At 40.5% G+C, this 25,788-nt stretch overlaps 1 protein-coding gene across 1 annotated transcript in view; it reads right to left on the reverse strand.

Moving 5' to 3' along the window:
• FSTL4 (follistatin like 4) overlaps nt 1–25,788 on the reverse strand; it is a 212,119-nt gene that overhangs the window by 26,355 nt on the left and 159,976 nt on the right. Inside the window, exons 7-8 of the mRNA XM_066196935.1 lie at nt 13,797–13,963; nt 2,722–2,842 (exon numbers count right to left, since the gene is read on the reverse strand). Of these exons, the coding sequence (XP_066053032.1) occupies nt 2,722–2,842; nt 13,797–13,963 (288 nt within the window). The remainder of the gene's footprint in view (nt 1–2,721; nt 2,843–13,796; nt 13,964–25,788) is intronic.

Consider the following 25,788-nt stretch of genomic DNA (forward strand, 5'->3'; position numbering starts at 1 on the left):
AGTGTTATGTTCTAAAAAGAGGCAAAGAAAAAAATAAGTTAAAGAGCATCTAATATGTTGGATAAAAGCAGAGGAAGAGAGCACATTCTAGGATCAGATTCTTTCGTGAGCTGGACTGATGTGTCTTAGTCGGAACAGTAAGACAGGGCCCAGGTGCTATAGACAAGGACTCAAGGATGCTGGAAGAGTTACTGCAGCTCTGAAAACACTGAATTAACTGAAAAACAGTCTAAAAATTTAGAACCTGCCTGTACAGACACAGCAGGCTTGGGAAGGCTTGGGGATAAACCCTTTTATTTCCAGTTGGTTCTTCTTTCTCTGTTCTCTCCCAACAGACAAACTTGGAAGGTGTGCAGAAAAAAATTCCATAATTTTCATAAAATCAAAAGCCCCCATGTTTTTGATATTGAAAGTAGATCAGTGCCTCCCTAGAGGAGACAAGCAAGCAGATACACCCTAGTTCTGGCTGATTCGGTTCTGTCACATTCTCTTACCATTTTAGTCCAACACAGAAAAGCAACAAAAACCCTCCCATGCTGAAGATGGAGTTTTTAGTTTGATACAAAAAGACAGAGACAAGCCCCAGCGCTGAACAGAGCCCATCAACTACACTTAGATTCTCAGCATCTTCACTCAATTCAGTTTGGCTCAGTTTCTTCCCTCTACTCCTGTCAAGAAAAATTCCTCCATTTGTCCTTTAAGTTACTAAAAACTGAGGTTTCCCAGTGAAGGGCTCTGCCTTGGGAACCCTCCAATGCATTTGAAGGCAAACAATGTTGTCCTGCCATCAGGGCTGTCAGTCCAGCATCAGCTGCTGGAGGAAACTGTGATACAGGCAGAAAAGGAGGGAATTTAGTGATCTGGACAGCCACATCAAGCATTGCAAAAACCTAGCTTTGCAAAGCCTAATGGCTCACATGGGAATATCAGATGCTGTGAGACAAAGATTTCTAGACCCTGCAATGTTTTATAGCAAGCCTGAGTTAATACCAGAATGCAAGGCATTTTATTCTGTATTTAGTGACTATATAGCATATTAAAATGCCCACATAGATAGTGGTTTTTATATAACAGCATTTTTCTTTTGGTAAGAAAAACCCCACACAGCTATGGTATGAAATTTCCACTTAAAAAGAAAACGCGATCTTTTAATAACAAGTTAAATCTAAGTGGCAAGCGTGAGCATGGAACAGATCACCCCCTCCCCACACTCCATCCAGCTTTCCTCTCATTCTGGTTTAAGTTTCAAAGCCTTTGGGTCTTCTATTCTCAGTGCTGATAAAGTCTACATTGTTGTCTGCCAACTAAACTCCATTCAGGCCTCATAATACATCACATAATAGACATGGGATTAAGTTGTTAGCTGGCTTTTCTTTCAACTGCCATTCATCAAACAAACAGCAGTTTGAGGAAGGAAACCCATTTTCTCAGCTGCAGCATACACGACTTAGTTATTCACATTGCTGAGATTTACAGTTTACTTTCTCGAAAGATGACAAATAATTATGTAGAGACATTAAGTCAGCTTTCATTCAGATCAACCAGATACTTTGTGATCTTCTCCAAGTACTTGTGTGGTGGGGGGAGCACTTACGCACGACTAACAGACCTGAGCTGCAGTTGAAACAAAACCTCATGTCCACCATGGCTCTTCTTAAAATGCACAATATCCCTCTTTACTGTTTTTCCTCTCACTACTGACTTCTGTGTAACTACCTGCTCTTACTTGCTGAAAGCTTTACTTTGTGCAAGTCAACATACACCTAGAGAAAGGACTAAATATTAGTTTTCCTTATAATATATGTAGCCTGTGATAAAGTTATTGAATTTTCCTTAAAAATAAATACTTTCATACCAGAGTACATCCCACAGTGAACATCCCATTTCATACCAGAATGTATCCATAGTTAATAATGGGCGTCCCCTCTTCTGGAGACACTGCTGGGCATCACCAGCACTTATAAAAATGGGTCTAAAGTTGGAAAATGCTGGTTGCTGCTATGGAAGTGGATACTCTGTGGGCTGGTCCCTTGATGAAAGGCTGGCTTAATCTAATGTAATTCTAAACTAAATCCGACTGAGTGAGTTCGAGGTCAGGAGATAGATAGTGTGCACCTGAATAAAAGTTCCAGCAGCCACAAATACAGTCCAGGGGACGGAGGTGAACAAGAATGCTGGAATATGGACTGTGTGATTCCCTCACCTGTAAAATGGTTTGCCCTCATTTTGCAATCCAGTGAGCCATGGTAAATAGCCCTCAACAAACCAAGCTCAGTACAACCAGGTAATAACCTGGATGTATAGCTGGGAGCTAGCTGGTTTTGGCAACCCTGCAGCGTTTATTTAAATATCCTGGGCTATTTCATGCAACAGAAATGATTTTCTGGAAGAAGAAATTATTGAGGCAACACTTGTGTTGACAAAAGTAGTAATTACTTTAAAAGATGCTTGGAAATGCTGCTCTTAACTCTATGGAAATGTCACTGACAGCTTGTTTTACAGTGAAGATACCTCCTGAAGCCCAGGTAGTTATACACATCCCCCCTTGATACTTTTATTTTTGACTGTGTGACAGCATGAGTGAGCAAACCCCAAGCTGTGTTTGCTCTCATGCACAGATCATTTGGGCTCTGGCTTTACACATCTCTGTGTGAATGAGGTTAACACACAACTTTTCTTAGGGCACGTTTTCATGGAATGTCATATATGCTATTTACTAACCATTCACCTGAAGGATGTGGGTCTGATACAGCTCTTCATAGCCGTAGGCATGACAGGTGTAATTGCCCATGTGAATAGTTGTTACCTTGGTGATGTAGAGGGAATCATCTTCTCCAAAATCCTGAATGGAACAAAAGACAGGAAAGGTGCCTTATTATTTAGTAACAATATTTTAAACGCTACATGAACAGGGACTACCTTTTCAGAGGTTTTGATAGCAATGCAGCCTGGGGACACAGCTTAAATGTTGAACAGTAGGCTATAAAGTTCATAAATCAACACGCAGGGAGAAAATGAGCGGCAATTTAAGAGTAAGGTAAAGTGACCCATCTGAGAATATGAACTTTTGTGCTTGTTGCTAACAAGGTACTCTTTGCACATAAAAAAGACGACCATTTCCAGCTGTTTAATTTATGGGGGAATTTAATATCTACCTGTTAGCCTCAGATGCATAAAATGCTAACATTTGAGTTGGTTAAGGTTTCCTTTATCTGTGCTGGTTCCTAGAAAGTGCATTGCAGCCTTGAGACTTGATGAAAAAGAACTGAAGCTCTTTGTCACTTATCTCAGACAATATCCTTGGCAGGAGACAAGGAAGAAGAGAAAAAGTCTTTTCTCAAACATTGCTGTTTAGATCTGTAACTGCTTAACAAGTATCTTTCTTCATCCCCTTCATCTTCCTACATCTGCTCTTGCATTGTTTCAATTTTTGGTTACAGATGGGAAGGACTGAGTTAGTAGACACATTTGTGGCGCTTGAATATGTTGTACAAGCACCCTGCTAAAGAATTTATTTTGATTCATGATTTATTTATTAATTTCAATATTTATTTACTGAATTACAGCTAAGAGAACCACAGCACTGATGGATATGTGAAGGAGTTCCTCTTGTTACTCCACCAACCTTCAGACCTTCTGCAGCTTCGGAGTGCTTGTGTTTCTATGCAAACTGAGGAGGATACATTTAAAAACAGTTCATGAGCTGAAAGGATGATTTTTCTGTAATCAGCCCCACGTGTGAAGTATGTTAAACTGAACTCTCTTTGAGTAATTTCACTGCAATATTAGGGGAAAATTCAACTTTGAGTCAGGGTCGCACAAAGTCAGTACAACAGGGTGAACGTTGGAGAGCGGTTCTGCTTATGAAAACACAAGGACTTGTTTTCAAAGCCTCAGTGTGCAGCTGGAAGCCAGCCTGCAGCCCAGGGTGTGCAGGGGAAGCCCTTCCAGAAGGTCCTGCCGGCTGCCACACTCGTGTCTGGGACACGCAGCAGTGTGTGCCATGAGGAGGTGACAGCTCACTGCCTCCTCCGGCATGGCAAAACCCACCGGGGGGACAGATTGAACAGGAACTTCACTTTGATCTGCTCGCTTGGAGTCAAGAACTTGAGTCCTGGTTTTTTTGTGCTGGAGAAGGGGAATCCACACACAGAGGTTGTGATGCTGCTCCTTCCCTGCTGCACCCATGGCGGCTCCAGTGCTGTAAGGAACCATCCACATCCACCTGCTGCTCCCAGCCCCTGCCAAATGCTCAGAGATTACAAGCGGGATTTGTTTGATCAGCTGATGGGCTGATTTCTAACCCCAAACCTTTTGGGCCTCCTTACATCTCACGTTTCCTGCCTCTTCAGGGTGCATGTGCTTTGCAGTTTAAACCTTCCTTTCCAGACACCACACTTTGAACATTTTTTGAAGGAAGCTGTGATTCTGCAATGCCAGCTGGCACCTCCAAGAGATGTACAGAACAGCCCATCTCTTGCAGTATGGATCGATCTGGCACTACTTCTGTCAGCTCGTGAATCTTCTCCAAAATCTTCTGTCTGGCACTAAGAAGCATCTTCATGCCTCACCTCTCAGTGGCAGGTCAGCACTGGCAGAAGGGGGACAATTTTAGTTTTTAGACGTTTTAAGGTAGATTGAAAGTGTGCACTGAGAAATGAGGAGTTCACTGGCAGGACACAACCCTTCCCAAGGCACAGACCTTCACCTGAGAGGGCACAGACATATCCACAGTCCTGGTTCTGCTGGCTGTGCTACTCCAATGGACAAATGTATGAACAATTACAAAGAATCAGAGTAAATCCATAGATGATCTGAAATCCGTTATTATAATCAAAAGCATCTCAGATATTATTGTCACCTTGGGGTCAGGCATCAATGCTATGGGATAAGCTGGGTAAGTTATCCAATACATTATTACAAATACCTATTCAAAAATCCCAATGTCAAGAATTTGCCTGGTTTTGGGTCAGTTAGATCTTTCCTGAAAGCAAAGATGCATGAGTAACAGCTAACAGAAAAGACACCAACCCTGTTCAAATGGTATTTGCATGAGATACAGAAAATGCTTGCACTGGAGGGGACTGAATACCAGTTCTTTTAGGTTAAAAGAAACTAAAATTGAGTTTAGATCAATAAAAGCAGGATGGTTACTTTAATGGAATGATTTATAAGGAGTTGTGGAAAAACAGGACAATAGTATCTTCTCTATTTAAGAATTTATATATTAAACAAATTTATTTATTTGTTACTTCCTTTAAAATATCACAGAAAAATATACTGAATGCTTGGTTTGTGCTGTGTAATTTTCTTTTAAAGGATGATCTGTTTTTTTCTTTCAATGCACACAAATGTATTAATATAAGTAAAAACCCTTGCACAACCAAAGAGGTGCAACACTACTGTATTATTAACTTCCTTTCCAAATGTGTTTTTCTTAAAAAGAGGGGCTTATATTGGTAAAAGCACAGTTTGCGACTTTTAAAATCTATTTTCTGACTTCTGGTGCTTAAAGAAAGCTATCGAAGATGATTTAGGTTAGCACCATATCACCATGTCAGGCATAGAAGGGAATTATCAACCCTGTATTAGAACCTGCACACACAGTAAGTTCATATATAGCAACAACATTATTAAGAATTAAAAGTATTTAGGTGTGGGAAGGAAAAAGTGATTGTGATATTAAATGTTTAATATTGAACCTTTTTTTTTGCTACAAAAAGTAGACTGAATTCTCTAACAAATCTGACTTTGTGTGTTTATTGCAGCTCACAGTTTCTCCTAGTGTTTCCCTGCAGATATAGTTAGTACATTAGGATCTCGCTGCTACATTTTATATCTATGGATGCATTCTTATGCACAAGCACTTTCTTTGTGTATTTCATAAGGGCGTATTTGAAAGTGCTGTAAAAACCCAGGCCCTGGAGCATTAAGAAATGATGAGTCTTTGATTCCTTAATAGCCTCTAACTCCACATCTTGCAGTCAGGAGTGCTGTGCTGCAGTCGGAAGCTGTGAGATGTATTTGGGATGTGTCCCAAATCCCCCTCCATGCTGCCCTGCTTCTGGGAGCCCGGAGGAGCTGCTCAGCTGCTCACAGGCCACTGCCCTGGGCTAACAGGGTGTGAGCGAGCATTGACAGCTGCTGAGCTGCTGCTCTGGTTTGCTGGGATGTGGATGGGGTGGGCAGAGGGAATGGGAATGATTCACAGTGGGAAAAAGCAGAGGAAATATTTTCACATATTTTGACTTAGTTCAAATGGCTTTTGCTTGTTAAATCAGTTCTCCAAGTCACCACAAGTCTGAAGCAGTCACAGCAGAACAAAAACATCTATAAAACTGATGCAACATAGTTCTTCTCTCCTCAGATCTATCCCAGCTTTAAAACTGAGTATTTTAGGGCTGTCTGGGAGTCTCAGCGAGTGCTGCATACCTCAGGGAGCTGTTACTGCCCTGCTCAGCCACAGTAATGCCCCACAGTAAATTGAAAAGACATTTAAATGTATCATCCCATTAAGAACAGGCAATCAGTAGAAAGGCAAAAAAGTAAGTTCTGAGACATGGTTTTCCTCATTTACCATGGAAGGTGAATTATCATGGAATCATGGAAAGGTTTTGGTTGGAAGGGACCTGTAAGCTCACATGGTTCAAGCCCCCTGCCACGGGCAGGGGCACCTTTCACCAGATCAGGTTGCTCCAAGCCCCCTGCAACCTGGCCTTGGACACTTCCAGGGATGGGGTGTCTCTGGAATGGATGTGGGTGCTCAGGGATGGGGAATCTCACCATTTTCTTGTGAACAGGAAGAAAGAGAAGTGATGAAACTAGAGGGAGTCCCCCATCTAACCCCGCAGAATCATAAGCCCGGCATCAAAGCATCCAGAAAAGGGCAGGGTGGTCATTGCCTCTACCTTATGAATTTCATTATAAAGTAATTCTTCTGATAAAAAAAAATTCAGAAAGCTAGGCTTATAATTTCTCATAATTGATAAGGTCTACTAGTGGCAGCTGATAAATTGACTTCTCTTTTTTCTGCCTTTTTCAAATAAAAAGTTCTCTGTCCTTCATAAGCTTCTTTCATGTCTTGCATTTACCCTTCAACCAAAGGATTGATTAAATGACCTCAGAATATGTTTTAACTTTTCAAGATTAAAAAAATGCAGCACCCTGCATTTTACATTGATAACAGCTTGGTAACCTATAAAATATTTTTTAAAACTTGCTTTAAAAAAATAAGAAAGCAGATCCCAGAAAATGGATGCATACCTTTTTTTTTTTTTGGTATAGTATTTCCTTTCCTTTCCATCACTACTGATTACCCAAGGCACAGGTCCCTCCAAACACGAGACTTTTCATATTTATTTATCCCATTCCCATTCTAATGCATTCCCTGGTCATGCACTCTGCTGCGGTTTCGAGACACCGTGCTCAGAAATGTGTAAAACATTGCATATTACTTGTAAATCTTGTTCACATTCTGTCTCAAGTGAATTCCAACCTGTGATTGTAACACCACAAATCTGCTCTGAGGCCCAGGAAGGAGCTGGCAGAGAGGAGCCCCATTAACCCTGGATGCTGAGCTGGCTGTGACGTCACAGGGTGCAGGGCACTGCCACCCACCTTTTGCCTGTTTCAGATGCATTTTCATGAAGTTTTCTCACATGCCTTGGGGTTGTTCCAACATTTAAAACCCTTCAAATTTGTGTCAAAGTTTCTCGGTTTTTGGGAAATTTGAAGAGGAATGAGCATAGACACTTAATAAATTTTAGGTTAACTTCCAGTTGCTTGAGAAAAACCCCCAAACTTGACTTCAAACCATAAATAGGAAGAAGAAAGAGAAAAGTCAATCCCACTGACACGAAGCCAGAGATTCCCCACATTCCCCAGCTCTCAGGGAGGGCACACTGGCACCAGTCACCCCACAGTATGGCACTATGGGTTACACACTCCATTGCTCAAACCATTTAAACCCACAGAGTGATTTTAAACCATCCAAGCTAGGTATTAAATGCCCCTAATAAATACTGGATGGAGGGGAGCCCTAAATACAGTCGATACCCTCTCACCATGATGATTTAAAAGTGTTATAGCAGAAATAATGGCAGAGGGAATGAAGTTCCCTGAGTGGTTCTTCTCTTAGGAGATTTGCCTTCCAAATACTATTACTACTCCTACTACTAATAATTCCCTTTATTTTTAATCCCTTCCATTTCAGCTTTTTCCCAAGCCCAGGGAAGCTGGAAACCTTCTCCATGTGGTTTCAATGCCTACTGACAAAACCAGTCCTGGCAAAAAGGGCTTGCTGGTGTCACCAGTTTTCCACTAGAATCCCAGAATAGTTTGGGTTGGAAGGGACCTTAAAGCTCATCTTTCCCCAATTCCCTGGCATGGGCAGGGCACCTTCCACTAGACCAGGTTGCTCCAAGCTCTGCCCAACCTGGCCTTGGACATTTCCAATCACCAGCAAAGCAGCCAGTATTACCCAGTTCACACTAAAAACGCTTGCCTGATCCTCAGTGTCCTAGAAATCTCTCTCTGACAATGTTTACAGGATTTTAAAACAAAATGTACCCAAGCATTTAATGAGATTATTATTATGCAAAATCTACAACAATGGCTATCACTTTGGAAATGATTTCTCCTTACTAATGAAATGTCTCTGATCTTTTTTACAATAGATTCATGAGTGATTCATCTAAAAATAATACAAACTAAATTAATCATGGGTCCTTAAATCACTTTCTTTGATGCTTTTAATAATTCATATCTAGAGACAAGCTGAGAACTTATGCTTCATTAATATTATTTGTTCTTGGTTTTACACATCACTTTAGTAATTTATATGGAGAGAAATTCAGCCTTAAGCAAATGCCAGAATACTATTGTAAACACAGCCTGATGGGGCATTAATTTATCTTTTCTTGTTTTTCTGCTCAAAGAACTTAACACAACATAGGACTGCTGGTGAGTCAAATTTTTTTTTGCCTTGAGAAATGGAAATGAACTTTTTAGATAGTTGTGTAATAATAATATAACTAAAAAATGGGTGAGTTTTACATCCTGAGAAACTCAGAGATAACATGATAAGGAAAATGAATTGTAGGTACATTCCTAAAAATACAAGTGGATACAATTTTTGTAATCTTCATTATGACAAAATGTTATATTTGAGACTATATTCAGAATATATTACTACTGCCAGTAGTAATTTTGCATTTAACCTCTATTTTAGAACCTGTAAATACCTTATGAAACTAGAAGCAATTTCATAAACTTTGATTTAAAAGAGAAAAAACTTGGTTCTAAATATGCAACCTTTCGTAACTTGCTCCTATCACTGCATCACTGCAGTATCTAGAATGGCCTGGGATTTGATAATTTTAAAGGCCCAAATTCTATTAGCAGGGTTATTCACAGGAGCTTTTTATTATTTAACAGCGAATCTACATTAAAAACATCAGCACAAATACATTGTCTTAATACAGCCTATTTTAATGAGAAAACTAATCCCAGTGACTTGCACTTTAAAGGCTGGCTGTTTGCTTTGGGTTTCAACTATTATACATGGAAAAGGGACATTTTCATGAATATACATGCAATGTGTAACAGGACAGGTAGGCACAGCTCTTGTAAGGGCCATGAGATGTACATGGAGGTGATTTCCCAGGGGGATGGGGAACACAAGCAATCAAGGCTGTGGTCTGGAGCTCTGTGCTTGTCCCTGGGTGGGATGTTTTAACAGAAAAAGGCTGTGCCATCCTAGCTGACATCAGCAGAAATTAAGAACTCTGTATTTACACAATTGGTTATGAAAGGCTATTTTTGAACTAAAGATCCAATGCCAGTGTGAGTTGAAGTGTACAGCTTAAAATTAAATGAGTAATGAAAGACACTAATGAGCGTATGCTATAGCTACCTGCATTACGCTTGGTAACTCCCTGAATTCTTATCTACCTCTACACCAGATTTGTTTTCTTATGGTAATCTTCTCTTTCACCATGCTTCTGAAGGTGCAACTTATATTTATAAATTTTACCAATTCACACATGTTTCTCTGGAGATAATGTCAAGTCATGTGAAACAATACCCTATAAATACTATATGCATTTGACTCCATGAGGACTTAATTTTATTTTCAAATTGAGCAACGCTTTCATAATCACATACTTGAGAAAACATATCGCTTGTTCCTAGGAGGTAAAAGTATATTATTTTGAATGATGACACATTTTAACCACTTCACTTTTGTAGTCAGAAATCAATTTATAGCTATAACAATTTTATCAGTTTCAGCTATATTATAGTTATTTTCTGCATGAGAAAAGTTGACGTGACTTTATTAAAGAGGAACTGCTACAGGACTTCTAATGGGTAAATAATATGGATGGGTAATTTATGGAGAAATAATATTTTTATGCTAAAAGCAATCTTAAATGTTAGCAAGAGAAACTGTTTAATTACATGTACCATTAGGATGGCTCTTTTGCAAGAGCTTTGTGACAACTCATAAACAGAACTCCCAGAGACAGGATGTGACAAATTATTACTAGTTGCTTATGAAAGCTTCTGATTAAGAGAGAAATGAAAAATTATAAATATTTTGTTGCCAATCAAGATATCACATAAAAATGATTTAACTAATGCACTTAAACAAGTAGGCTTTATAGTAATCTTCAATCTTTCAGTTCTGCGCAAATTTAGGATTATCTAGGTTTTTGTTGACTGTCTTTGTCCCTCTCAGTATTACCCTGGAACACTGGTTGCCTTCTCAGATCACATTTGCCATGAATCTGGAGACAATAAAATAACAAAGGACATTTCAGCAATGCCTTTCCTCTGCCGCTCTCGCACCTAGTTGGCAGGATTCTGTTTTTTTCAGACTTGAGCTTCTAATTTCATTTGATTTCTTGAATTAGCATTTAGAAGAGAAAGAGTTTAATTGAAATATAATACCGGGATTTTTCCAAGTGTGTGACTATCCTGCAGGTCTGTATGTGATTAGCAATGTGCCAAGAGCAGGGAGGATTTTCTTGAAGTTAAAAAAGTACAATTAATCTCCTGTTGCACTTCCAATTAGCCAAATTGCCAACCTTATTGTGAAAAGCAGAAATGCAATCGAGTTTCTGCTTGAGGCGTACTAAAGGAAAACTGAAGTAACTTAATTAACTGCCTTCAAGTACATTAAGAACCACGCTGCCTTTACTTTCTGCTGTCAATGCCTTTAAATAGATTATTGTTTAATGTGAATGCCTGTACCCACGTGAGGCTGAAGCTTTGAACTGTCTGCTGCAACCCCCTGACCTGAGCTGTGAGGTGTTTAAGAGAAGACCAAGATGAATAGAGGGATGGAGCACCTCTGCTATAAGGAAAGGCTGAAAGAATTTGGAACCTTCAGCCTGGAAAACAGAAGGATTAAGGGTGACCTAACTGTGTCCTTCCAGTATCTGAAGGGAACCTGCAAGAAAGGTGGAGAGGGACTTTTAAACAAGGGCATGTAGTGACAGGACAGTGAGAAAAGGATTAAAAGAGGGTAGGATTAGATTAGATATTAAGGAAAAAATCCTCTCTGTGGGGGTGGTGAGGCACTGACACGTTTCCCACAAAAGCTGTAGATGCCCCATTCCTGGAACTGTCCAAGGACAGGCTGGGTGAAGCTTTTTGTGACCTGCTATAGAGAAAGATGTCCCTGCCCAGGGCAGAGGGTTGGAACAAGATGAGCTTTTAAGTCCCTTCCAGCCCTAACCATTCTGTGGTTCCATGATAAACAAAAGGCTGCATTTAGCAGCTGAAGAACTCTCCCTGCTGCCACAAGTGCTTCACACATGCAGGTGCCCATCCTCAGTAGCCAGAGAGTAAACATGCCTGAGCTCAAGCATCCTACATAACACCCACCGTGGAAGAGGGAAAATAGAAAATGGCAATCCCCAAATTGTGCCTCCTCAAGCCATCAGACCAGAATACAGATGGCAGTGTATATAAAGAACGTAAAAAATTTACACTGTGTAGTTAAAGATGAAAAAGTTGTGGAGGTGTTCATTAGACTAGAAAAGTTGATGTTCACTAGTAGCAGGTGTTATATGACAAACTGATAGTGGTCATAAACTGATATGTGATGCATTAAAACTGAGGAATAAATATTTTTTTTTCCTTGTAACAATCTCAGAGTGTTCTTCTGATATAGTTTCTCAGTGATATACCAGTTGAAACAGATCAAAAAGTGATGTTTTTTCCTGCTGTATTGCACTCCATGGGAGTGTTGAATCATTCAGGAACCAGTCAGCTCATGTGCAAGGACATAACTCAGCCTCTTAACATAGAATCACCAATGAGAAACAGAATTACTTATAAGCGAACCAGAAATCCACTTGGACTGGCGCTAAATTGTGTGAGGAACTGGCATTTCGGTCTGAAAGCATATTCAACATTCTGTTTAAAATAGCAGGAGTTGCAAATGAACCCTCAGAACCAAATGCCATCAGTCCTTAATAATGTGTTTCTACTCAGATTCTTGGACACTTCTTTTGTGTCCAGTTCACACAGGAACTTTAGTTAAGATTAATGTCATTATAACCAAAATTTCATGAATGTAAGCTAAATACCTGGGATTTTCATTATTTTTGGTCAACAAATCCTAAGACCACTCTTGAGCCTTCAGAGGCTCGGCTGCATTTCCAAGTCAAGTTCAAAGTGACAAGAAATAAAAAAAAAAAATTAAAAGGATAATACTTGCTGTGATGAAAAGAAAAAGATGTTTAGATGGTTTTAATTACTGAGTTTGTGCACACAGTAATTACCAATACATGGTGCACATGATTTTCCTGTTAAGGAAGAGTCAACAAATAAAGTACTGAGATGCTGTGTGTATTTCTGTCCCATGTGCTGTAATTTTCACATTTAACTGCAGAAGAATAAAACAAAGATTTTTCCCATTTCAGCAATCTTGGATACACAACAATTTAGGGAGCTATAGTATTGACTGTAACAACTCTGAACTGAGTGGCTATCAAATTAACAAGAACTGAACAAAAATATAAATCAACTTTTGCTGTAGTGTAATTAAAATAAAACCTGATTTACCATGTACTTTAATACAAATAGAAATGAAATACAGACCATATTTTTTGCACACTACTTCCCACTCTCTCCATAATTAAATGTTATTAAATAAATGAGTAAGTTTATACCATCATTCAGGTATTGTCTTTACTACCAACTATGACTCACAGATCAGACCAGCACAGTGAATTAAAATAGATTCATCTTCCTTCCTCCGAGGGCATGGCCACACCCTGCTGAACAATCCCATTTTTAAACTGCTCGTCAGAAATAACAGCCAAGGAATGAGAAAGGAGAACTGACTCAAAGGCAAGTGAAACAGGAAGATCAGAGATAAAAAAAAAGATTATTTGGTTTAAAGAGAGGAGAGATTCATAGCCAATGATAAATGTTTTGTTTCATGCTCTTAATGAATCTGCTTCGTTGTACTGGGAAAGACACCCCTGAGGAGTGAATGGTCTGTGAAGCTTTTTTCCCCTGAGTTTCAAGGTCTTTGGACCCCAGGTCGCACCAACAAAAGACGCATAATTTCCTATATCATATTCCAAGAACTCCTGCTCTCCCTCGCATATATGCTGCCTTGCTTTTCTTCCTGAGACATATTCACATACAATCTAAACATTACGCCAGCTTCTGCTTTCCATAATCGTAAGAGAGAAGTTGCACCCTATAACCACCACCTGTCAAGTGAGGCCATACTCAAGGCCCTGCCCACCCAAGGGCAGCAGTGGCTCAGGACCTACGTTGATGTCCTCCAGGTCGAGCAGATTGAGGACGACGCCGTTGCGTTTCCAGACGATGGGAGGGCGCAGCGCCCCGCGGATGGCGCAGGTCAGCACGGTGCTCAGCCCCACGGTGATGGTGGTGACAGTGACCCTCTGCTCCTCTGGCAGGCTCAGCCGAACCACCTCTGCAAAGGGAGAACAACAGGGATTGCATCAAACACCACACTGGGAAGCTGCTCCATCATTACGATTCAGGACGGCTCATGTACTGACACTCTGATTTCTTCAGAGGGCTTATAGCAAAGTTTATTGAGAGACAAGTTATTTTATACAGTGTTTTGGTACAATGAATAGGATTGGTCCTTTAGGGCACCACCTTTTTGTAAACATCTCTGCCAGTAAACAAGTTGGAAAAACAACAGGTGTCAGGAGGAGGCTATCTACAGGGATTGTTTATAGGGATTGTTTTGGATTCCTCCTCATGATTTCCCAGGCCAGACTAAGTTTTGTCCTTGGCTTTCCCACAAGCTTCAAGGCACTGCCTGGAGCCTAAGAATCCATGTTCTGACCACTGTCAGTTCCCACGCTGTTCCTCTTCTCCCCTCTCTGACTTCCTTATTCATTCTGGGAATAACTTTGGAGGATTTTGGTGAGGAGATGGGGTACCTATGCTATATAAAAAATCCCCCATAAACCATAAAGCCAAATAAGAGATGAATTGAATCTGTCTCGAACAAACTCCCTGAATCCCTTTCCTGACACATCTTAGCTGTGACATGAGGACACTCATAAGGGTTTTGGCTTCTGCTCTTCTCTTCTGCCAAGGTCAGGATGAATAACACAGGAAATGCCAAGCTTGAGTTCAGACTTGGAATGTTTATTATATCTTATCTATTTATAGTATTTACAGGCTCACGAGCCCTGAGCTTAACTAGTGAGCTAGGGAAATGAGGTAGAATGGTCACCTTCTAACTCTTCCCAAGGCTATTTAAGAGATAATTACCCAGTAACACCTATATTATTTATACTTTTGACCCAATAATGACCACCAAAGGCCTGCAATGTGGACATTTTTCATCCAATTACAGAAAACCACCCAAAACCAGGAAGAAGATGGAAGAAGAAGGTGAAGAAGGACAAAGACAACACCCCAAATCCTCCCTCTTGACTCATATGCACTACTATACACTAAAACCCCAATTTCCAAGTTTTTAGGATTCCAGCTGGCACTAAGATGATCAGCTGGTCAGCCAGGTGCAGTAGTTTATACAAAGCAGTCGGCAACAGGAGGACAAGCAAAGGCTCTCTGGCTTGAGATCATCTGGGCTTCTTTCTCTAGAACACTCCTCTCAAAATCCTTTAAAAAGGTACGAGAATGAGTCATGTTTATTCCTTGAAGAAAAGGAATTAAGGTCAGACTGCTGCCACTGAAATATAGATAAACCTAGTTTCAAATTGCCCAAACACTGGAAGTTACCAAGCATGAAAACCTGTTTACCAAACACAGCCAGATATGGCACCTGAGATACAGATGCCCTAAAAAAAAAAGGTTTCTAATATTTTATTTAAATAAAAACTCCCAATTATTTTGACTTACGTGAGTCACACAAAAGAAACTCCTGAAGCGGCAGACCTTATGTAAAACCTCACCACCAGCTCTCTGAAACCACTCAAAGTCACCTTGTTTCCTTCTGGCCAATGACATGAGAAGTGGCTGCATCTTTTGCCATGTGTGATCACACAGAGAGGTCAGACCTGAGACCAAACTACCCTGGGTGCAGATTGCCATAATGGAGCATTTTGGCAGCAGTGAGACAAGTGACCAGGCAGTCTGGCCATATTCTCCAAGCTCCTGCAGCCACAGCTGTGTAATTCACATGATGGCTTTTACTTCCTCTCATTCCCAAGCTCTGCAATAAGAAAACTGCATTGCATGTAAATGATGAAAACTGGTCTTTCAAGGTAATGGCCCATTGAGAGGAACAGGGAATGTTCACAGCTGGAGTTACTTTGCTTCAGTCAACTCCCAAACCTGGGCTGGGGGATGAAGCAACCTCTCCCAGCACAAAGGCTCCTCCTTCCTCCTGTCCACTGGCAACAACAGCAGTAAAACATGAAAGAGACTGATGCTGCTTCACCCAAGGCTATGTCCTTTGGGAAAAACCACTTCAAGTAGTGCTGACTCTGTAAAATGACATACAGGTCTCAGGTTAATCCCTCCCATGAACTGGTAACTGTCCACTTAGCTCAGAACTCTGTCATTACATCCCACACAAGATATGAATGTCACTTGCATGGAATAAAAATGAAAAAAAACCTCAGTATTGACAATTGCAAGCACAATTTTCTACCTTTTCACATATTGCCTAATTGAAAAATTGCTTTAACATCTCTTGAGTAGCAAACCTCCTTAATCTGTCACTAAAACAGTCTATTTCAGCACCCTTGGGCAGCCAGAGACTCAGTGCTCTGGAACAGCAACTGATTGTGAAGAATTAGTGCAAGACCTGCTTGTGAAAACATACTCCAGCAGCTTGGCATCCCTTCTCTTCTGCTTCTTCCACCTAAGTGAGAAGCTAATGTGTCACAGAGTTTATTCACCACTGTGGATCTGAGGCTGACTTTGGGCTGCAGGGTCCATCCACACAGCATTGTTGTGTCTGCCAGCAGTGTGCATTTCTCCCACTAAGAATTCCTAGTGCTGTTTCAGGAAGAGTAGGGGCTGTTTTAAATAAAAGGTAACTGTAGTTTTGATAGATGGTTGATCAAAATTAGGAATGTTTGACCAATGTGGTGCTACTATTCGTGTTACGGTGGCTCCCTGTGGCATCACTGATACAGTCCGACCATCAAACCTTAAAATCAAAAGGGGACATGAATTGGGAAGGAGAACATTACCCATTCAAGATTACTGAGCAGGTAGCAACTAAGCTGGGAAGACATAGCATATGATTAAATCCCACTGCCTTCAGGTGCCTGTTGGAAGAAATCAGGGATGTGGCAACTCAGGAGCACTGGGCCATAGGAATAGAGATGTCCCAGAGAATGACTGAATGGTTTGAGTTGGAAGTTTGGATGGTCATAAATGACCATCTTTGCAACCCCTACAATGGGCAGGGACATTTTTCACTAGACCAGGTTGCTCCAAGCCCCATCCAACCTGGCCTTGAACACTTCCAGGGATGCAGAGTCCATCCCACCATCCTCATCCAGGTGCCTGAAGCATGTAAACAGCACACAAGGACTAATAATGTAGTTATTTTTCACATAATGAAGAGCTTCTTTTAATGAATAAAATATTTGGAGCGCACTTGACAGGATAAAGAACTGATAATTACAATAATTTGTAGCATGCAGTAGGGCTAATGAGGACATCTTATCTTGAGGAGAAATGAAATAGAGGGCCATTCATTTACAAGAGAATTGTTTTTTCATCTTACTGCTGTTTTCCTTAATTCCCTCTGCTGTTTTCTCATGATGCCTTGAGTTGTCTGGCTCATGCTGGGCTTCCATAAGCTCCTTCTTCAGCAATGTTTTTTCAGTGCTTTCTTGCAGTGGAATTTAAGGCTTCCTACCCATCTTACAAACAATTGCTAAAGAGGCTCTGGCTTTTCCTTTTTAGAAGCACAGTAATGAAAAATACATTAACTTTTAATTAAGAAGACACCTTGCACAGCTGCCTTTCTTGGATGAACCATATGAGGCCAAGAGATGAGTTTTTTATGTTAAAGCATGTAATTAGCACAGACCACTTTAACAATACAAATACACTGCTTTTTAGAGTATTTCTATGGAGTATATTTGACAGCATCTTATTACCAGTACATTTGAGGGACTCTTATTAACAGCTAAAAGCCTTTCTACTAATACAGAATTACTTTGTGTGGTTTCAGTTATTTCTTTTTTGTTTACAATAGAAACGATTTCCTTATACAAGCAGGTGTACTGGGGAGGAAACAGGATTCCCTAAGATGATCCAAGGGCTGAGGTTTTTCAAACTCTTTTAAAAGACTCAATATTGTATTAAGTTATAGAGCTTAGACACTGCTGCTATTGGTTTATGTGTAAAAATTATTCAAGTCACCATAATGATTTTGTGTAGAGCTTCTAGATTAAGTATTGAACGCTGTTCATTTTATTTTTAAAAACCTTTAGGAGATAAAAGGATTTTTACCATGGGTATAAAACTGAACAGAACAAATAGGCAATATTCAAAGTGTGCTCATTTGTAGAAGAACACAAGCTGGAATGGAGTTTGGTCCTAAAATCAAGCAATGTTATGTTCATTTGGAAATCCTGCAGGATGATGCATGCAAACCATTTTTCTACATTCCATAGGTTCAACGTATAGATAGTATCAGTCTTCCACATATCCATAATATCAGTCCTTGCTGACCATAGTTAACAAGTTATGTCAAACCTGATACACTTCTCTGAGATTTCAGCTGAAGTAGCTCCTCAGATTATTCCAGCTGGAAATAAGTTCCTGCCAACTATTCTGCCATCAGAGAGAGATGCTATCATGAGAGAAAGGGATGCTATCATTCTTCACTCAATTCTTAATGGTTCCAGACAGGGGTAAAGCCTTTGTAAAAAAAAAAAAAAATCTTTAAAAAGGAATTGGTAAGCATGTGCCTGGGCATCAGAGGACCAGGACTAATCCCTGACCACACAGATGAAAGACACTAAATGTGGAACAAAATCAAGGTCAGTGAAAGGCAATCAGGACATTGGTGATGGCAGCATCTCAGTGCCTGAACACCGTGTGGTTCAGGAATTAGGGCAGTGTCATCTCCAGACCCATCTGCCTTATTCAGGAGGGTAAGGGGACCCCTCCCTGCAGGCTGGGGGTTAGTGACAATGGGTTATTCAGGGCAGGGACCACTCTTGTCCATCCTCTCCCACCTTTCCTGCCTGGTATGATATTCAGCCTGAAGCACTGAGCACCTTTGGTGACCCAGCTGTCACCATCTTGATGTTATTACATTAAATTTCTTGCAATACCAGGTCCCACGGCGACATGTGAGAATGTGAAGTCTTAGTAATTCCTTACCTTGTAAAAAAGTGTCATGATATTGCTGAACATTTTCCTTTGTCCCTCCTCCTCTCCAGTGCTATTTAAGGTGCTAAGCTGGAGTTACACTGCACCTTCACAAGCTCTGAATACTAATGCAGCAGATATTACCTGTTGTGATGGTTTATCACGGAAATCTTTTTCTCTGCTGTCATTTGCAGCCCACCAAAGGCAATCATAATTTCACAATGAAGACATGTATAATTGAGGTCATTACAGGGAGCAGTCTGGAACAAACATCTATGGAGAAAATCTCACTGATGTAGCATCGCATGGAGATAATTTACATAGCAATGTTGGGCACCTGCCTTTGCTCATGCTGCACTACCTACAGAAACAGATTTCACACTTTAAATGGTGCTTAATATCATTAATTAGATCTCTTCCCTTAAATCTAAAGAAAATACACATTTTAATGCATTGTGTTGCCACCTTTAATCATTGCTACAGTTGTTCATGGAGCTCTTGCCTTGCTGAAACAGAATATTGTAGAATGGTTTGGGTTGGAAAAATCCAATCTCTTGCTGTGGTCAGGGACACCATCCACTAGACCAGGTCGCTCAGTGCTCCATCCAGCCTGGTCTGGAACACTTCCAGGGATGGGACATCCACACCTTCTCTGGGAATGCTGTGCCGGGGCCTTACCACCCTCACAGGGAAGAATCTCCCCATAATATTTAATCTACTCTTGTTCTGTCGCTTAGATCCTGCTTATGAGACAAGGCAATACTTTTTAAATCCTGTAACTCAGAAGGGAGACAATTAACCAAAACACAGCCTTGTTTGATGTTCAACAGGTGAATAACTTTCAAACAAAGTCTCCGGCACTGATTCTTGCCCCCAAATTAATGCAGAGACTTGTTGTTTGTGAACTGAAGCATGGGTAACACAGCCCTAAATAAAGTTTCTCCAGCAATGGCTCAAGTCAGGGGTGATTTAATGGGATGGAAACTTTAGTGTCTACTTAATTCCCCAAGTCCTGCAGCTGTGTTTATGCACTGCATTAGTAAAATCTGTTTATTGCCTTGTGGCCATGAAGGTCAGTGGTGATTTTAGCATTTGTTTCAATAGATAAAAAGAACTCTCTAGATGAAAACACTCTCAGGTGAGGAGCTAACTGAATCAAGAAAATAAAAACAATTAATAGAACATAGTTAAAAACAGGATGTCACTGATTGAAGAGATGGGGTCTCCATGGTTTGCATGCATGAATCCAGTTTATTGATTACGGTGCTCACTAAATATACCTTTTCAGCTACAGTTAAAATTAGCAACAACCACATCTCTTAGTAACATTGCCATATCATAGCTTGCACAGACTCACACAGGCATGTACCACCCTGCATGATTTGTCCCAAACAAAGCACACTATTATCTTTTGCTTCTTCCTTCAGGGTTCTGTCTTGACTTGCCAGGACTTGTGGCCCACCAAAGTTAGCACATCTACTTCTGTAACCAGGTGAGCAGTACTCTGAGTTCTGTTTTCCAGCTGTATTCCCATACAGGATACACCTTTCATAATTACTCTTTTCTTCAATAATTTTGATGCGATATATTTGGCTTTGCATAGAGTTTGGAGAAATTTTAGACCCTCTTAAAGCTGAGCTAACTGCAGCTAATTGATTTTAAAATGACAGTGTCATACGTGAGATGCATTTCTACACATGCAGCTGAAGGTGAAGTTTGGCCAGCCAAGGAGGGACTCTGGAAATACTGTTGGGGACAAACTGGGGTGGGATGTCATCTGGTTAGTCACAGCAGGGAGAGGCTAAAAGCAATGAAGGGTGATTCACACGGTCTGAATCCATAAAACATGGTATAATATGCTTATAAATTACTCACATTATGACTTGATTTAGTTTCTACCCTACTCTATAGACCAAGTTAATGAATTAATAACAGCCTCAGTACACCAATTACCCTGGATTTGCATGCCTTCGCAAACCTCTCCCACTGGCTGTTTTTGGGACTATCTCCAGAAGAAACATTGCCATGCCATCACATTTTGCTGGTTATTAAGGTTCAACAAGCTGGTCTTACCCAGACACATTAGACATCTTCTCACCTGCCCAGAGTCAGGTGAAAGGATTATCCATCACCTAGAGAAAAAGCTCTATTTTCTGAATGCCAACTTAGAATTAGAGGAAAGCCAGTCATGCTACTAGAGTTGTTTATGTTATTAATTAATGACCTTAGAGTTGTTAATGAACATGATTAGAGTTATTCACAATTAATGAACCCAGAGAATTCCTACAGCTCCCACATCAGTTCAGTGCAGGTGACTGGGATGAGGTTTCTGGCTTTATAACCTGTGAAAAACACCACCAGGAACTGGCCCTGCCTCTGGCCACCCTTGATGTGACCCACCACTGCCCTGCTGTCACTGTGGGACATCTCAGGAGCTCAGTGTCCCTCAGAAAGATGTACCTCTAAGGACTGCAAGCTTAATTAATGTGAACAAGAAAATGGCTTATAAAGCTGCGTAGAAATGTTTGTATCTCAGCTTTATTTTGTAACTGCAATAATTCAGGTTCTTAATGTAATTTATAAATCCTCAGGAGCTTCTGTGGGCTACTTCAGAAAGCATTTTATTGTAAATTCTCTACTAAATTACTAATGCTGTTTTTTAAGTCATAAAAAGTCACGATTATATATCTAGCAGAATTTAGTACCTGAAACACTCTTCTGTCATTACTCTTGATGGCCACAGGCTATGACTCCCTGAGGTAGGTCCCAACCTTATATTTGAAGATAAACCCAGTCATATTGTGAAATTCAAAATACATGTGTGCAAGTCCCCATGACACTCAGCACTGGTGTGGTGGTAAAGACACTGCCTCTCATCCCTATCTAGCCCGTGTCACCCTGATTTAGAACAAATGTAAGAGAAAAACAGCTATTGAAATAATTAAATATTATGATACCTTTTTACTTTTCTTCAGCGACTGTGCCCATGATATGCTATTGATGACATTTCATAGAATGGTCTGGGTTGGAATAGACCTTCAAAGCTCAACTTGTCAACCCCTTCCCATGGGCAGGAACAACTTCCACTAGACCAGGTTGCTCACGAGTAATCGATATATATAAAGTTGATAATATAATGAGAATATGCCACAGAAAATAAGGCATAACTTGAAAAAAATATTTGTCAGAGTTTGGGCCAGCTTCTAAGGGGATTAGAACTTCACTCAGACTACACTGTCCTGGCTCTATGCATGTTCCCTTCTTGAGAGTGAAGAGATGCCCCAGGGGAAGACGAGCATCATTTCCAGCAGTTGGATTTGGGAGCATCTGAGGATCAATTCAGATTTCCTAAACCTCAGATTTGGAGGCTGGTGCCATATCTGAGAGGGTGCCTCAATCCTCTTCTGAGCTCACCTGGGACCCTGGTTCATCCTGCCTGGCTTGGTGATCTGCTCCCAAGAACTGACTGGAGAGAATCTTCTGGTGAGTAATTTTGAGCCACCTGCACTGGAAATGTCACATCTGGAGATCCAAACTCTGTTCAAACAGCTGCTTAAACAAGTATCTAAATTATACACAAAATCCTCCCAAAAATCATACATATTAAAAAAAAAAAGAAGTCCAGCTTTCCCATAGGAATTTGTATCAAGCATATTCACATTGCTAATAAATTTGCTAAAAACTGTTTATATTGACTTTTAACCAAACACAGCTTTTTATGTACTTTATCCTAATGATCAATTTGTTTTCCATTTTTTTAGAAGAAAACAAGCAACATACTTTCCATCACAAAATCCCATCACTGTCCTCCTGCTACTAATCAGAGGGAAAACATTGAGTTTGTGCAGGAGGGGATAATTAATTCATTCTTAAAAGTACATGAATAAATATAAGTTGTTCAGTGCTTAATTGTCTAATCTCCTGAGGGTAGTGTTTGATTCATTATGTAAATAGGCATAAGTAGTCTATTTTAGAGAAAAGTTTACATAAAAGCATTTGTTTTTATTTTAAATTCCTATTTCCTAAAGATAGAGAGCAATGTTGATATGATTAATTTCTGATAACATATTCCCATGTTGTACCAAGAGTGTCCTGCTGAGATTGCAGCAGCCATGCATTTCCCCAGCCAATTTATTAATCTGGAAAGTAAAATTGCTAATGGTCTAACAGGTTCTCAGAATTCCTCCAGGGAGTCACAGAATCACAGAATGGTTTTGTTTGGAAGGGACTTTAACGTTCATCTCATTCCCCCCAGTATTTTTTTCAATGGGGCAGCACAGAATGGTTTGGGTTGGGAGGGACCTTAACCTCATCTTGTCCTAACCCCCTGCCATGGGGACACATTCCACTAGACCAGGTTGCTCCAAGCCCCATCCAACCTGGCCTTGGACACTTCCAGGGATGGGGCAGCCACAGCTTCTCTGGGAAACCTGTTCACACAAGTGAATTTTTGGGGACAGATATGAAGTGTTGCAGCTCTTTGAGTTTCACATTTTCTATCCTACTGGAACTGTAAGACACAAATCAGCATCAGTTGTTTCATTGCCACAAAAGCAACAGTTGTCTCTTTTAAAAGGTTTATTTCAGCAGTTTTAGGAGTTAAGAAGTTTCTCCAAATCCAGAAATTCCTTAGCTTTGAGACTGAGAACTCTGTAGCATAGGCAGGTTCTGTCACAGCAACAAGACTTTGAACAGCCACTATCAATATTGAAACTACGATATTTCAGAGTTTCAGACCCCAAAAATCCCCATATGAAATCACTAAACTTATTTTTGTAACTTTTCTAAGTTACAACAGCTGAACTGATTTATACCTAATTTAAGGCAGAATAAGATAGCTTCTGGTGGAGGATGGGCATGTCAAGTTTCTCCCTGGAGTGAATTTTTATGGATGCTCTATAAAGCCCTAGGGTTTATCATGGAAATTCTGTCAGAACATTAAGTTCAACATGGCTCGTGGGAATCTCTGAGATGTGTACATAAATTACTTCAAATATAGAGACAAGTCAGGCCATGGGATATTTGGGGTTCAAGAAACATTCACATGTAATATAAAACCCCTGAGTCATCAAAAATGGCTTTATCAAACTGCTCTAATCTTTCACTCTCTGTCCATTTTCCTTTGAGTTCCCAGCCAGCATTAGGCAATGAATCTGATACATGGAAAAATGGATGAACCGGGAAACAAGGATCCTAGAAACTAACCTTGAATTTCTTCTAAACCTCAGATTAAGGGTTTGTGAAAAAAATCCCAAGCATTTAAAATCAAGTATGCATATTTCTTTCATATTCCCACATTTATTGCGCTCATAAACAATCAAATCAGGGAGAGCACACCCTTGGAGTTGTAAATAAGCATTAGTAATGTTTTTCATGGAGCTTTCATTGCTTTCTATGGATGACTGCAAATTTAGCTGTGGTGATTATCTGGATTTTGCATCTTTCCTGACTACAGCTACGTTCAGGATGCTTAATAAATGCAAGGACTCTGCTCTCCTGTGCTTACGCCAGTTCCAAGGCAGAACCTGACATACCTCAGGTTGGATGGGGCTTGGAGTAACCTGGTCTAGTGAAGGGTGACCCTGACCATGGCAGGGGGGTTGGAATTACATGATCTTTGAGGACCCTTCCAACCCAAACCATCTGTGATGCATTTTTTCTCATCCTGAAGTGCTGCTGGTCCTGCCCTGGAAGGTGACCAGTTTAATGTGTGCTGCAATGATGTGCCAATCTTGAGAAGGCACAAACAGCACAGATTTGGCTAGTGGGGATCCTGCAAGGTTATAGCAAGGTTGCTCTGCAGCAACATTTATCCAGCTAACATCTTGCACTTTCAAAACACATTAGTTGGTAAAACCTTCGGCATCAGCACTCTCACCATGTCCTTCCCTTGCTCAGAACCACCTGACTGAAGTTTAGGAGAAAGTCAGGAATGTGCAGAGAAACAGCAAAGAACCAGGTAATTCAATAAAATTTCTCTCTGTAGAGGACGGTGCAGGGAAAGCAGAAAGCAAAGTACAGTTCCTAAAAAAATCAGCAGGAAACACAGCATTGTTTGCTGTGGGCAGGTTTTGTCCTGCTTAAACATTTCTCTGCAGAAACCCCTGCAGAGAAGACCCTTTAACTGGGTAATTCATCAGAGCTTCGGGGCCATGCTGGGCAGGCAAATGGGACCTTGGGACAAGATTTGGAAACAAGGTGGACAACTAAAAGGTTTGGAAGGGACCAGTAAGGAATGGGTAAGTACAACCACCAAGGTGGCTTCTTCAGTGGAGTGGAAATCTCTGCAAAGAGCTCCAGAGAGAGTGTCAAGCTTTAGTCACAGCAGGAGAAGCAGATTTATCTTTGTCTAGACAGTAAAACCCTACTCTGCCTCAGTTTCCCCCATATGAAACCTCTCCAGGACATTCTAGGAATAAGGTGTCTGAAAAGATTTCTTGGAACGATGACAATAGGGGTCATACAAATACCCACAAGCATGTTGGATTTCTCATTAAAGCCCCTCTAAGGTTCACATATAAAACTGAAATTTAATTACACAAAAATACTTCAAAGCCAAGATTTGAAGTCTCTGCTGCAAGAAACTTGAATTCCAGTAAAAAATGACAAATGCTGCATCCTTGAAAGTAATAGGAAAAACAAATCACCCAGACTACCATATTAAAAAGCACATTGAAAAGCAAGATACGCCGGCAAAATGTGGCCAGTTGTACTTTGTGTACCAACTTGACAGTAGCATCTTGAAAATTTTACATCTGCAGAGCAAAATGATTTATGGAAGCTGTTCTTTATCATTCAGGCTTATAAGTCTTATGTCACATAAAACCCCCTGGCACTAGAAGAACATTCTGATTGTGATGGGAAGCAGCTGCAGGAGCGGGGAACAGTGACAGCCTCCATCACCTGGGCTGCCCAGCACCCTTCTCATTCTGTTGGCATACACCAGGTTTGCACAGAACAGACAGGATT

This window comes from Chamaea fasciata, unplaced genomic scaffold, assembly GCF_029207755.1.
Source record: "Chamaea fasciata isolate MVZ Bird 193981 ecotype frontalis unplaced genomic scaffold, bChaFas1.0.hap1 SCAF_15, whole genome shotgun sequence".
NCBI classification, from domain to species: Eukaryota; Metazoa; Chordata; class Aves; order Passeriformes; family Sylviidae; genus Chamaea; species Chamaea fasciata.